Source organism: Phycodurus eques, chromosome 6, assembly GCF_024500275.1.
Source record: "Phycodurus eques isolate BA_2022a chromosome 6, UOR_Pequ_1.1, whole genome shotgun sequence".
Lineage (NCBI taxonomy): Eukaryota > Metazoa > Chordata > Actinopteri > Syngnathiformes > Syngnathidae > Phycodurus > Phycodurus eques.
This window is the reverse complement of record NC_084530.1, coordinates 19,598,362-19,611,932: the sequence shown is the minus strand read 5'-3', so window position 1 is coordinate 19,611,932 and position 13,571 is coordinate 19,598,362. Positions and strand designations below refer to the sequence as shown.

General features: G+C 38.5%; 1 protein-coding gene across 3 annotated transcripts in view; it reads right to left on the bottom strand.

The window, feature by feature from the left end:
• The window catches only part of cacna1ab (calcium channel, voltage-dependent, P/Q type, alpha 1A subunit, b), a 102,345-nt gene that overhangs the window by 29,883 nt on the left and 58,891 nt on the right, over positions 1-13,571 (bottom strand). For all 3 annotated transcript variants that reach the window (XM_061680615.1, XM_061680614.1, XM_061680616.1), the window contains exons 37-38: positions 13,246-13,342; positions 709-814 (exon numbers count right to left, since the gene is read on the bottom strand). In XM_061680615.1, coding sequence (XP_061536599.1) covers positions 709-814; positions 13,246-13,342 — 203 coding nt within the window. The remainder of the gene's footprint in view (positions 1-708; positions 815-13,245; positions 13,343-13,571) is intronic.

The window sequence follows — 13,571 nt, the reverse complement described above, 5'->3', positions numbered from 1 at the left end:
AACATTTTTTGTCACCAAATTTTGCACTATTAGTCACTTTAAACTGTTCTAAATTGCTTGAGGACTCTGCATCATTTGCACAATTGCAATTACATCAGTATCACCACACGAGTGGTACACTTTCATTGCTCAATGACTCTCCACACTGGTATTTTTTATGTCCTAAATGTATATTTCTTCATAGTGGCTGTTTGCTGTTATACTAGAGTGGCTCCAGCTACAAATTCCTTGCTTGTCTTGTAGCATACTTGGCCAATAAAGCTGATTCTGATTATTGCTGGCGAATGGCGTAAAATCGAGGTTACCGTTTAATGGGGGGCAGGGAGAGTCAGTCCCATAAGCATTTTTTTTCGAAAGGGGGGAGAAAAAAAAAAAAAAAGACATATTACAAGAATAACGTTTTTTTTTTTTCCTTCTGGAATTGTTATTATTATTAAAGTAATAAGATATTTAATTTAAGATTTTTATTTTCTAGAAAAGAGTCATAATAAATAGAAATAAAACTGAAAATAATTGCGGACAGTGGAGAAACATCAAGGTTTGACAATGGGGGAAAGGGTCATTCAATAAGTAAACTATAAAATCTATATCGGTACTAAATCGTAATTTGAGCAGGTAGACCTGCTGTGTAAATCTAGCCTGTCGGAGTTTTGTCATCTGCTATGACCAACTGACATTGTCACCAAGAACAAGACTTGGGAACCGTACCTTTGGCAATCTTGATATCCAGCGCCGTCCTGATGAGCGCCATGAGGGTGGAGTTGAAGTGGACCGTGTTGTCGTCGGCCACGGGCAGGTCCATACGTAGCAGCCTCTGGAGAGAGCCAGTCGGCACGGAGAGGGTAAGAATGCAAACGCGTCCTCGCTGCTCCACAGCTGCGCCCGAACCTCCGCGGAGGGACGGGAGCAATAAGGGGATCGAGGGGGGTGTGGTTGAGAGAGCTCCATAGAAAACAGCCAATGAAGGTGACAGATTGTGACGTTACTGCCAATTTGATTTTCAGTCTGTTTGGTGGATGCGCTGGCAAATACGACAGCATTTAGCAGGTGGTAGAACGCTGACTCAGCGTGGCCCTTGCGTCTACATATGCGCCAGCGATACTCGACAAGAGCGCACGGCATTGCACTGGAAAAAAAAGTGCTTTTTTTTTTTTTACAGAATAAAGTATTTGTTTCTAGATACGAGGTCACCATTTTACAAGAATGAAGCCGTAAATGAAAACGTAGCATATCACGAGAATAAAACTTTGTTTCTAGGTAAGAATTCATATTCCAAGAATGAAGTTAAGTTAAAAGTTACTTTAGATGTAGTAGGAGAAATCATAATATTACAAGAATGAAGTCATCTTTTTTTCTACACAAACATCATATTACGAGGATAAAGCCGTACATTTCAAGATAAGAATTCCTAATATTACAAGTATGGAGCTGTATTTTTTCCAAAATGAAAATACTTACAACTAAAAAGTTGTATTAATCTTAAAATACTGATTGACGTATTTCCATCCATCCATCTTCTTTACCGCTTATCCTCATGCGGGTCGCGGGCTGATTGAAGTATTTTTTCATGAAAACTTTAAACATAACGCCATATTTTTTCTTAACATTTTTCTTTATGTTTCGAGAATCAGGTCATATTTTCTAAGTCATAAAATGTGTTGTTCTTAAAAAAAGTCAATTTGAGAATGAAGTTAATATTTTGCGGAAAACTATTTTTTCCTAGATAAGAACTAATCATATTACAAGAATTTAGTTACCGTTTCTTCAAGAAAAGCGTCATAATAAAGTATGAGAATAAAGCCATATATTTCTGGATTAAAAGAAAAAAAAAATCACATTACAAGAACAAAGCTACATTTGCTCAAGATTAAAATTGAAAAAAGAAAAAGTTATATTTTTCTAGAATAAAATCATATTTTAGATAGCGATACCGAATTAAATTGTATTTTTTTTCTTCAGAAGTAAGGGATGTCATATTTCTTTCTATTTTTGAGAATCAAGTAATATTTGTTCGATAAAATTTATAATTCAAGAAGAACATAGTTGTTTTTCAAGAAAAAAAGTTGTATTTTTTCAACAAAATATTTTGGGAGAATAAAGTGATATTTCTTCGAAAGGAAGTCATAAAACAGATATGATGAAGTTGTTTTTGTAGGTAATCATAATACCATAAGTATTTCTAGAAAAAATTCCATAGATTCTAGATTTATTAGAATTATTTTTCTAGATATGAAGTGATATTACTAAAATAAAGTTCTATTCCTTGCTAATTATGAAGTCACAATATTACATGAATAATGGTGTCTGCAAAAAAAAAAAATTCAGATTAGAAGTCACCTCTAGATTAAAAAGTCAACATTTCCACAATAAAGTTACATTCTTCTCTGAGGTCAAATTACAAAAGTAATGCTTTTTTCTATACATACTTTCCCCCACCCAAAAATTAAAATGATATTTCCAGATGAAAAGTAATTTTTCTAGAAAAAAGTAAATTTTTCTTTTCAGTACTAGTCATATTTTTTTCATGAAAAAAGGCCTTCTTTTGGCTAGAATTTATTGTCGAGATAAAAACCCATAATATTACGGGAATAATGTCGTACTTTTCCAAGGCGGAGGAGGAGGGGCTTCGTTTTTTGCTAAGTGACCGCTAGAACCCAGAACCACCAGGAGGAGCAATCGGGGGACCAAAACGGCCTCTGACCCAACCTGTGCCCATGTTCCCTAAATGTGTGAATGGGCTGGCACATTCACACATCTATGCTGTGCCACACCAAGAGAGTATGTATAAAATATATGTAACAAAAGTACACTTACACACAAAATTCTGCACAAACCTCAATTAAGTTGAAGCTTAATTGCAGTACAACAACAAAACATTATCACTGGTGCTTTTCTTCAAGAGACAGCTTCTTTTTTTTTTTTTATAAATACGGTAACTCTGGCATGTTGTATAGAGCTCCCCCTACCAGTCAGGAGGTTCCCTGCATATATCAGGTAAATCCGATGGAGGAACCATTGGATAGAACCTTGTCAGCCAGCAAGGGTGGGCAGCTTGCGACCGGTTGCTATCGAGACCGGTGGACATCCATCGGCTTTACCTACGAACATGAGCGTTGGGCACGCACGTCGGCAAGCACGATGACGGTTGGTTTTGTGGGCATGCTCCAGGCAGGCGGGCATCGGCCAACATCAAGCGTGCATGCAACACCCCCTGGTGGACCACCCAACACACAGCATGCAAAGTCCCTTCCGCTGCGCCCCCATTCCACATACAAGCAGCCGTGCATCCGCGCAAAGAGAGTATCCTCAATCCAAAAATTATCCTACTGCAATTATTATTATTTTTGTGTGTGTCCAATTTTAGTTCCCCAGATCCGATTGGAGAGGAAGTCAAGATCTCTCTCAATGCCAAACGGGTGCAGTGTTTCATAAAAGGGGGTGTCAGAGTTAGAAAGAAAAAAAAAAGCATTAGTGTTGTGTTACAACCTGTAAAGACGACGGACAAAAATGAGGAAATCATAGAAATGACTTGATGTTCTTTGTGTTTTTCGTTTTTGCCATCCAATGACCCTTTCATCGAATCGTCATGTCAATCGTTACATAGGACATAGGAGTGTTAGTAAGGCCACACTGAAAAGAAAAAAAATGCTACAAGTATGTCTTAACTATACAGTCCTAAAGTTGTTTCTTCAAGATATAAATATACAACCTTATCAGAATAACACTTGGTTTTTTTCAGAAAAATTGTGATTTACGACAATAAAGTCATGATTTTTCTATAACTCATTTTTTTTACAGATACAAAAGTCATTTTTGATAACGAGTCATAAGAGAATAAAGCCGCATTTTCTATATAAAAGTTAATGAACTTTAAATTACAAAGACTACATTTTTTGAGAATTAAAAAGATAATAGAACTTGAATAAAGTGCTATATTTTAAGTCAACAACCCCAATTCCAATGAAGTTGGGACATGTAAAACGTGAATAAAAAAATAAAAAAAAAAAAAAAAAAAAAAAAAAAAAGAATACAATGATTTGCAATTCCTTTGCAGCCTATATTCAATTGAATACACTACAAAGATAAGATATTTAATGACCAAATGGCTAAACTACAAATACTCACTCATTTTGAATTTGATGCCTGCAACTGCCTGCATTATAAATAAGCTGAGATAGGGGCATGTTTACCACTGTGTTACATCACCCTTCCTTATAACAACACTCAAAGTGTTTGGGAACTAAGGACACTCATTGTTGGAGCTTTCTCAGTGTAATTATTTCCCATTCTTGCTAGATGTACAATTTCAGTTGCTCAACAGTCCGTGGCCTTTGTTGTCGTATTTTGCGCTTCATAATGCACCACATATTTTTAATGGGAGACAGGTCTGGACTGCTGGCAGGCCAGTCTAGTGCTCGCACGCCTGTACTACGAAGCCAGGCTGTTTTAACGTGCAGAATGTGGGTTGGCATTGTCTTGCTGAAATAAGCAGGGGCGTCCATGAAAAAGCGGTGCTTGGATGGCAGCATATGTTGCTCCAAAACCTGTTTGTACCTTTCAGCATTAATGGTGCCTTCACAGATATGAAAGGTACCCATGCACCCTCATACCATCACAGACGCTGGGTTTTGAACTTTGCCCTGATAACAATCCGGATAGTCCTTTTCCTCGAAGGACACGATATCCATGATTTCCATAGGCAAATTGAAATGTGCACTCGTCAAAACCCCAGACCACCACTTACATTGAGAGATTTCTCCATATTCTCTGAATCGTGTGACATGATGGACCGTAGGTGATGACATCCCTAAATTCCACATTGAGAAATGTTGTTCTTAAATTGTGGAACTATTTGCTCACACAGTTGTTCACAAAGTGGTGACCCTTGCCCCATCCTTGCTGGTAACAACTGAGCAATTCGGGGATGCTCCTTCTATAACCAATCATGACACTCACCTGTTTCCAATTAACATGTTCACTTGTGAAATGTTCTAAACAGGTGCTTTTTGAGCATTCCTCAACTTTCCCAGTCTTTTGTTGCCCCTGTCCCAGCTTTTTTGGAACATGTTGCAGTCATCAAATTCAAAATGAGACAATATTTGCAAAAAACAGTGTTCATCAGTTTGAACATTAAATATCTTGTCTTTGTCGTGTATTCAATTGAATGTAGGTTGGAAAAGATTGCATATCATTGTATTTTGTTTTTATTTACGTTTTACACAAAATCCCAAACCCATTGGAATTGGGGTTTGTAGAATTATTTTTATAACAAATATAAATAAATAATGAATATGATTTTGATACTTTTCCTATCTAACAAATCATTATAAGAAATAAGTAATATTTCCTCAGAAATTCATATTTTCTCAGATGAAAAATTACAAAGATTATGCATTATATTATTCCAGTCTAGATATTAACTTAAAAATGTTCAATACAAATCAGTATTTTTCCAAGAAAATAGTTGCATTTTCTAAAGAATAAAGCAATATTGTTGTTGTTTCCAAGCTAAAAAGGTATAATATTACGATAAATGTGTTTTGTTTTTAGAAAAAGATGCAACAATACAAGAATAAATGTGTGTATTTTATTGATTAAAACATGCATTTGTGAGAGAAAAAAGCCTTATTTATAAAAAAAATAAAGTTGTATTATTTCCCTGAAGAAAAACTTGCATGTTTCTGGGGAAAAAGTTGTAATCTTACAAGAACAATAACATATTTCTTTCAAGATAAGAAGTCTAACTATTATGAGAATCAAGTATTTTTAGAGGAAAAAATACATTAATTCTTTCTAATATCATATATATTTTTCTATTCTATAAATAAGATTTAAAATTATTTTGGAAAAATTATTTCCCAAGAGAATAGTTACGTTTTTTTTAGAATAAAGTTAGAATAAAAAAATGAAAATATTACAATACTTAGGCCATATTTGTTTTCTAGAAATAGTAGCAATAATCTAAGTATTTTTGAGAAAATATTTTATTTTGTAGAATGTATTTTTTCACAGAATTTTTTTTACAAGTACAATTTGTTTTTTAGATTACAAAAAAAGTTTTAAGTATTATGAGAATAAAGTCACTAAGGAAATAATAAGGAATTTTGTTGTCAAGTGGTGACGTTGGAGGGCAAGAGGAAGGAGGGATCATGAGATGTGCTCACTGGTTAAAAAAAAAAAAGGGGGGGGATAAAGGGTGAGGACAAAGACCACTGTCAACACGAAAAGGAGAGGAAGAAAGTGTGTGTGTTTGTGTGGAAAGAGAGGAGGACTGATAAAGGACAGAACAAGACGTGACTAACGACACTGAAACTGGGAAACCACCGGAGGCCTTCTGACAACTCTAATACGCTCAGAACCACAGTCATGACCTTCAGACCACTTAAGAACTCTCTCCACAAAACCTCAACGCCATCTGTGGCTAACTTACTGGAAATCACGGGAAAAGAAGAAAAATGGAAAAGGGAGGAAGGATGGAGAGAGTGTGCTCAGACAGAGGGAGGGAGATAACACTATGTGGACAGGACAGAAGGTGAACAGGTAGAGAAATACACAATAAGAAGGCAGAAAAAGGAGAGCGCGATGCGGATGGGAAAGAAGTGGAATGCACCCAGATTCAACACGTTTTCAAGGAAGTACAGTATTATAGTATAATGAATAGTACAGTGGATATAAAAAAATTACACACCCTGACAGTTTTTGTAAATTTAAAAAAAAAAAAAAAAAAAAAAAAAGAGATCAAGAAAAATCATTTACATTTTTTTTGTTGTAGAGCGACATGACGAAGCTTTATCGTGCAAGCAATAACATCCATCCGATTAACCCTAGGTTGACATAATTCCAAAAGGTATGTTTGGTGCAAACATAACACAGCTCATCACCAAAAGAACACCATTCCCACATTACAATAATAAGAGGGTGTGCACATCTTTGCAACCACATTATCGCAGTTGTTTATTTTTACTTCCCCGCTGGAATTTCCCCCCCACCCCCAATTGCATTGTGCAGGGTGCAGGTCACATTAATGGTGGATTTTATAAAAAAATAGTTATCTATCTCATATTTTTATATCACGAAAACCTGGTATTGAACAAGTAGACCTTTTATATCCACTGTACATATAGCAGTACCTCTAATCATTTCTATAGTAGTGTGTAAAATAGTATGAATAGTAGTTTGTGAATAGCAATATGAACGTACGTATAGTAGTACAAATAGTAGATCAAGTAGTGTATAATACTATGTATGTAGTTGTAGCTATCTATCTATCTACACACACACACACACACACACACACACACACACACACACACACACACGCACAGTGGGACAAAAGGTATTTAGTCAGCCACCAATTGTGCAAGTTCTCCCACTTAAAATGATGAGAGAGGCCTGTCATTTTCTTCATAGGTATACCTCACCTGTGAGAGAAAAAAAGAAAAAGAAAAAAATCCAGAAAATCACATTGTCTGATTTTTAAAGAATTTATTATCAAATTTATGGTGGAAAATAAGTATTTGGTCAATAACAAAAGTTCATCTCAATACTTTGTTATATACCCTTTGTTGGCAATGACAGAGAAACGTTTTCTGTAAGTCTTCACACACTGTTGCACTATTTTGGCCCATTCCTCCATGCACATTTTCTCTCGAGCAATGATGTTTTGGGGGTGTCGCTGGGCAAGACAGACTTTCAACTCCCTCCAAAAAGAGATCTGGAGACTGGCTAGGCCACTCTAGGACCTTGAAATGCTTCTTACGAAGCCACTCCGGGCGCTGTGTTTGAGATCATTGTCATGCCGAAAGACCCAGCCACGTTCAATCTTCAATGCCCTTGCTGATGGAAGGAGGTTTTCACCCAAAATCTCACAATACTAATAATTGCTCCCACAGTTGATTTCTTCACACTAAGCTGCTTACCTATTGCAGATTCAGTCTTCCCAGCCTGGTGCAGGGCTACAATTTTGTTTCTGGTGTCCTTTGACAGCTCTCTGGTCTTGGCCATAGTGGAGTTTGGAGTGTGACTGTTTGAGGTTGTGGACACGAGTCTTTTATACTGATAACGAGTTCAAACAGGTGCTATTAATACAGGTAACGAGTGGAGTACAGAGAGGTCTCTTAAAGAAGAAGTTACAGGTCTGTGACAGTCAGAAATCTTGCTTGTTTGTAGGTGACCAAATACTTATTTTCCACCATAATTTGCTCATAAATTCTTTAAAAATCAGGCAATGTGATTTTCTGGATTTTTTTCCCTCAGATTGTCTCTCGTAGGTGAGGTATACCTATGATGAAAATTACAGGCCTCTCTCATCTTTTTAAATGGGAGAACTTGCACAATTGGTGGCTGACTAAATACTTTTTTCCCCCCACTGTGTGTGTGTGTGTGTATATAAGTGGTCAGCTTAGCAGTACATATAGTATAGTCTGTATAAGGTATTGCATTCTTAGTATTAGGCTACGTATGTATTATAGTAGTTTAGTATGTACAGCAGTACAATATATAGTAGTATGTATGTGAGAAAAAAAAAGTTGGGGGCCGCTGTATTGTGCTGAAAAAATATCAATGACGTCATCCATTAATCAACTCGAACTCGACTGTAATTGCGTCAGAGCCGACTAGAAAAAATATTTAGTTGTTCAACCCCTAATTAATGAATTTCGGAACAAAAATGTCACAAAAAGCCTACAAGAACATCTGAACTTTATTTGCGGTTAATCAGAGGCACTTAAAATGGTGACAGGTTAATAGTAGTCCATACAGCAATGGATATAGTTGTATGATAGTATATAGTATGACTAGTATTACGTACAGTATGTATAGCGGCCATAGTACACATACTAATACTTATAGTACGCTGCATTGTAATCTGTATAGTAGAATCTGGATGCCACATAGAAAAAGAAAGCGTGTGAAGAAAAAGACAGAGACAGCAAGTGTAGAAAAGATTCTTATTAAACGACGGTGGTCCGAAGCACAAATGCTCAACTTTCCTCAAGCTTGTTAAAAACAAGAAACCAACCAAAACCAGAACATCTTATTTCCTTGTATAAGCTGTGTGTGTGTGTGTGTGTGTGTGTTTGCACGCGCGCATGTTTTAGCGCCATCCACAGGAACCAGAGAGCCAGAGGGCCGAAGCCAGGCGCACTTTGCCGCTCCTCCTGTACCCGCATCGTCAGCATCGGTGTTGTTGTCGTGGAAACTTAAAATCATTGCTTGTCAATCAATTACACGTTGTGTGTGTATGTGTGTACTTGTGTGTGTGCGTGCGTCCGTGCAGGTTGCAGATGGACAGGCAAAGCTCCCCTTCTCTGTTCCCTCGCTCCTGCGGCCTGACGGCAGGGTTGGCAGGTGACAAAAAAAAAAAAAAAAAAAAAAAGTACGGAGCCCCAGAAATGACATGGGGCAAGAAAAATTGTAATTGTGGCCACAAATTAGGTATAACGTGCGCATGAAATACTCATTTGTGGCCACGAAATAGTGATAATGTGCAGAGAAAATACAAATGAATATCAATAGCATTCCTGGACAGTTGGGTAGGCAAATGGAGCGCACATTCTCTAGAAATGCTAAGGTGAAAGTAGGGGACATCACCTATTGCAATTTCTAGCCAAGGTGTGCTCCTTTTGCTTACCCAGATGTCCAAGTTGCCCCAGACATTTAAATGGTAAAATATTTGCTCACCCAGATGACCAAATTGTTCATAGGAATGATATCAAACCTACAAATGAGTATTTTGTGTGCAGGTCATTCCGTGGCCAGAAATTAATATTTTGTACCAAATAGATATAATGTGCAATCAAAATGCTGATTTGTGGCCACGAAGTAGGTGTAACGTATACAATACAAAAATTGTGTAATTATATACATATCAACTTAGAACACCTTGCCTAGGAACTGCACTTTGCAAAATCGCTATGTCCTTTAACTTGTAGTTTCTAGAGAAGGTGTACTCCATTTGCTTACCAAACAGTCCAAAATTCATTATTATTCCATATTCACTTTGTTATCGTAACAACATAATAATTACCCGAGTCATTTTTTAACATTCTGCGAAACCCATTATAAAACACATTAACGAACAAGAAAAACCTGACCTGGATGACTGAGAATCTACAAGGACATAAAGCAAAACAATTTTAGTAAGCACATTAGGATTTTATTATTTTTTTTTAATTGATATTGATCGGGATCTTAGTTTGTGCTATGTTTACGGGTTAAACTACTAATATGCGCGATAAGAATTTTTTGAGGGATGTCAATTACGTTTTTGTTTTTTTTTGCAGTTTGTGGAAAAGGTAAAAGCGAGGGATTACTGTATTATGTTTGTTTAACTGGCGTGCAGGTATATGTAGGTAATGTATGCACTTGTTTTTAATAATACAACATAATTTGATGTACATATTTTTGCCAATGTCTCACAGACCCCTGGAGTTCCAGTGATCCCAATTTGAGAACCCCTGCTCCGGCTCTACCTTCCAGTTTTTAATTTGTATTTTGCATGCATATTCTGCCTCCTTAGTGGCCACAAATGAGTATTTCATGCACACGTTATACCTGATTCGTGGCCACCATTTAAATGTCTGGGGCAACTTGGACATCTGGGTAAGCGAAAGGAGCACACCTTGGCTAGAAATTGCAATAGGTGATGTCCTCTACTTTTACCTTAGCATTTATAGAGAATGTGGACTCAATTTTCTTACCTAACTGTCCAGAAATAATAATAATATTAATTTGTATTTTGTCTGCATATTATACCTAATCCGTGAGCACAAATTAGTATTTTGTGGCAGCAAATTCGCCTTTAGTGTGTACGTTATACCTAATTTGTGGACACAAATTAGCATTTTGTGCGCACGGTATCTATATTTAGGCCACAATTAAAATCCCCCCTCCCATTCTATGTCTGGGGCTCCGTACAAAAGTAAAATAAAGTCAAAAAAATATATCCAAGGAGTCCACCGTCACACGTCACTGCAACCACAGAAGCTGCGGCCGGCGCCCTCCGATCCCACGCCAACAGAGGACAGCGCGCACCACCACCACCACCACAACCACTAACCACAGAGGGAGGACAGGAAGTGGAAGGACATAAGGGAAGGAAAAAGGGGAGGGGGCGAGTCTACCTTATAGGCGACCCGGGCGGGACACCTCTTCCCGAGGCCTAGCGGTGGACACATGTGTCTTAGCATCTGATACATGTCTGTGTAAGTGATGCGGCCGCTACACACACACATACACATACACACACACACACACACACACACACACACGTACACACACACACACACACCATACAGTCACCCCGACAGACAAGAACAAACAATGCCAAAGGAGGGAAATCAAAAGGATGAAGGGGTTGACAAATAGGTGAGGAAGAACGCAAAACAAAAGGACACAAGGGAAGGAAAGAGGGAAACAAAGACACACAAAGGTTATTGTTGTTGTTTGTCACTGTGGTGGTGAGCGTGTGGTTGGTTGCTATGACGATAGGAGGACAGGAGGAAGAGGATGAGAAGAGGAGAAGGAAGAGAAGAAAGCGGGGATCGAGAGTCGTGTCTTTTGGGCTCTTTTTCCATGTTTGGATAGAAGTGAATCACGCGCACCCACACACACACACACATTCTCAGTTTACAGTGACACAAAAAGAGCGGGTGTGGTGGCCATTTCATTTTTTGTTTTCAATGTTTAGGTCTGCTACTTGCTCCTTGTTAGCGTGCTAATGCTAACACTAGCATTGGGGTTTGTCTTCCCTGGGACCAATCCGTAGACGGACTATTTAATACAGAAGTCCGTATAGTAGTAGTTCTAGTGATACGCATATTACATATAGTATTATGCAGCGCAGTTTATATTAATGTACTTATAGTAGTGTACATAGTATTATGTACAGTATAGCAGTTCATAAAACTATGTATGGTACAGATAATAGCATGTAGAGTAGTACAAATAGTAGTAATGTGTATAGTAGTATGAATAGTAGTAATACATACAAAAGTATTTATAGCACATATGGCAGGTCAAATACAACCCGCCAAAGTGGTGTTATGAGGAACCCCACGTGTGTTACTGGCAAGACATGCCCCACTGCAAAATGATTGGCTGCTGTATTGCGGGAAGGGCAGGCTATGCAGATGTAACAAAATGAGCATCCCAATTATGTATTGCATTTGTACGAAATAAAAACAAAGACGGTGGGTTAAGGTTAGTTGGAGTCATACTAACGCAGGCACAGTTAAGTCACATACTTCTTTTCCTGTCTGGCGGCAGTAGGGTGTGTTCTACTGGGATACAGCAGCCAATCATATTGCAGCGGCACGTGTCCTGGCGCCAGTAATATTGGAGCAGAGCATGTCCTGCCAGGAACATGCGTGGGATTCCTAATAACTCGCTAAAAAGGCTAGCGGTGTGGCCCCGTTACCCACCATTGTTGAAATTCACCGGCATTTGCCGAGTTGGCAGATGTTAATGTCAAGCCCTAGTAGTATTTATAGAATGTCTAGTCATACATCTAGTAGTATGTACAGTATAGCACTGTGTATTGTGCACATAGTAGTGAATAACAGTGTAAGTAAGTCAGTGCAGTGTGTACAGTAGTTCGTGCAGCGGTATGTATAGTAGTGCATAGACAGTTTAGTTGAAAACAAACATAAAACGAGTACCAAAACGAGTACCAGACGTGAATCGTCGTTTTGTCTTTTATTAAACAGTGTTAACTGAGCACTGCCAATATGGAGTAAGTGACAGACTCAAGTGCAGGTTCAGGCATCAAAACGCTGCTAATCGCTAACACGGCTAGCACCCAGCCCTCTTTGCGTGCATCTCTGTGCTAACGAACCAAAATGGATGAAAGATGCACGTGGCCCCCCTGCAACGGGTCCTGCCCAGGCAAAAATCAGACAGCAAGCAAAAAGAAAAAGAAAAAAACTATTTTTTTTGTTGCTTTTTACATGTATCTAAACATCACCCCCCTACCCGACAACAGCGAGTGCAGTGCACCACCGCATGCTTGTGTGTGTGTCAACAAGTGACCCCCCCAACCCCCCACACACACAGCCACCCACCCTCGAAAAATCACAAGTTGATGGTGAGATGACGTGAAAGCAACAAGTGAGTGAAAAAGAAAATAATCCATCATTCATTACAGTCTATTTAAAACAAAAAAAGGCGAGCAGGTTGCGTTTCTTAATAAGTTGCTTTTATGGGGCGGGGGGCGAGTGGGGTGGGGTTGGGGGGTGCAGTCCAAACCTTGCAGGCCACCCTATGCGGGCATTTCTTGCCAAGGCCCAGGGGAGGGGAGATAACTCGCAATAAACTGTACATATCCTTATAATGTATGCGCCCGCTGCAAGAAAGATACAAGGGAGGGAGGTTAGGTGCATGTCACACAGCTCACGCCAAGACAAGAGAGTCAAGAAGAAGAAGAAAGAGCATTCATTGACACCCCGAAAGAGGTATAAGATGCCTTCCTCACACACACACACAAGTCGAAGAGGAGAAGGGCGGGGTAGGGGTCGGGTGGGGGGTGGACATTCATTTCAAATTCAGGCAGAACAAGAAGAGATCCTGTAATG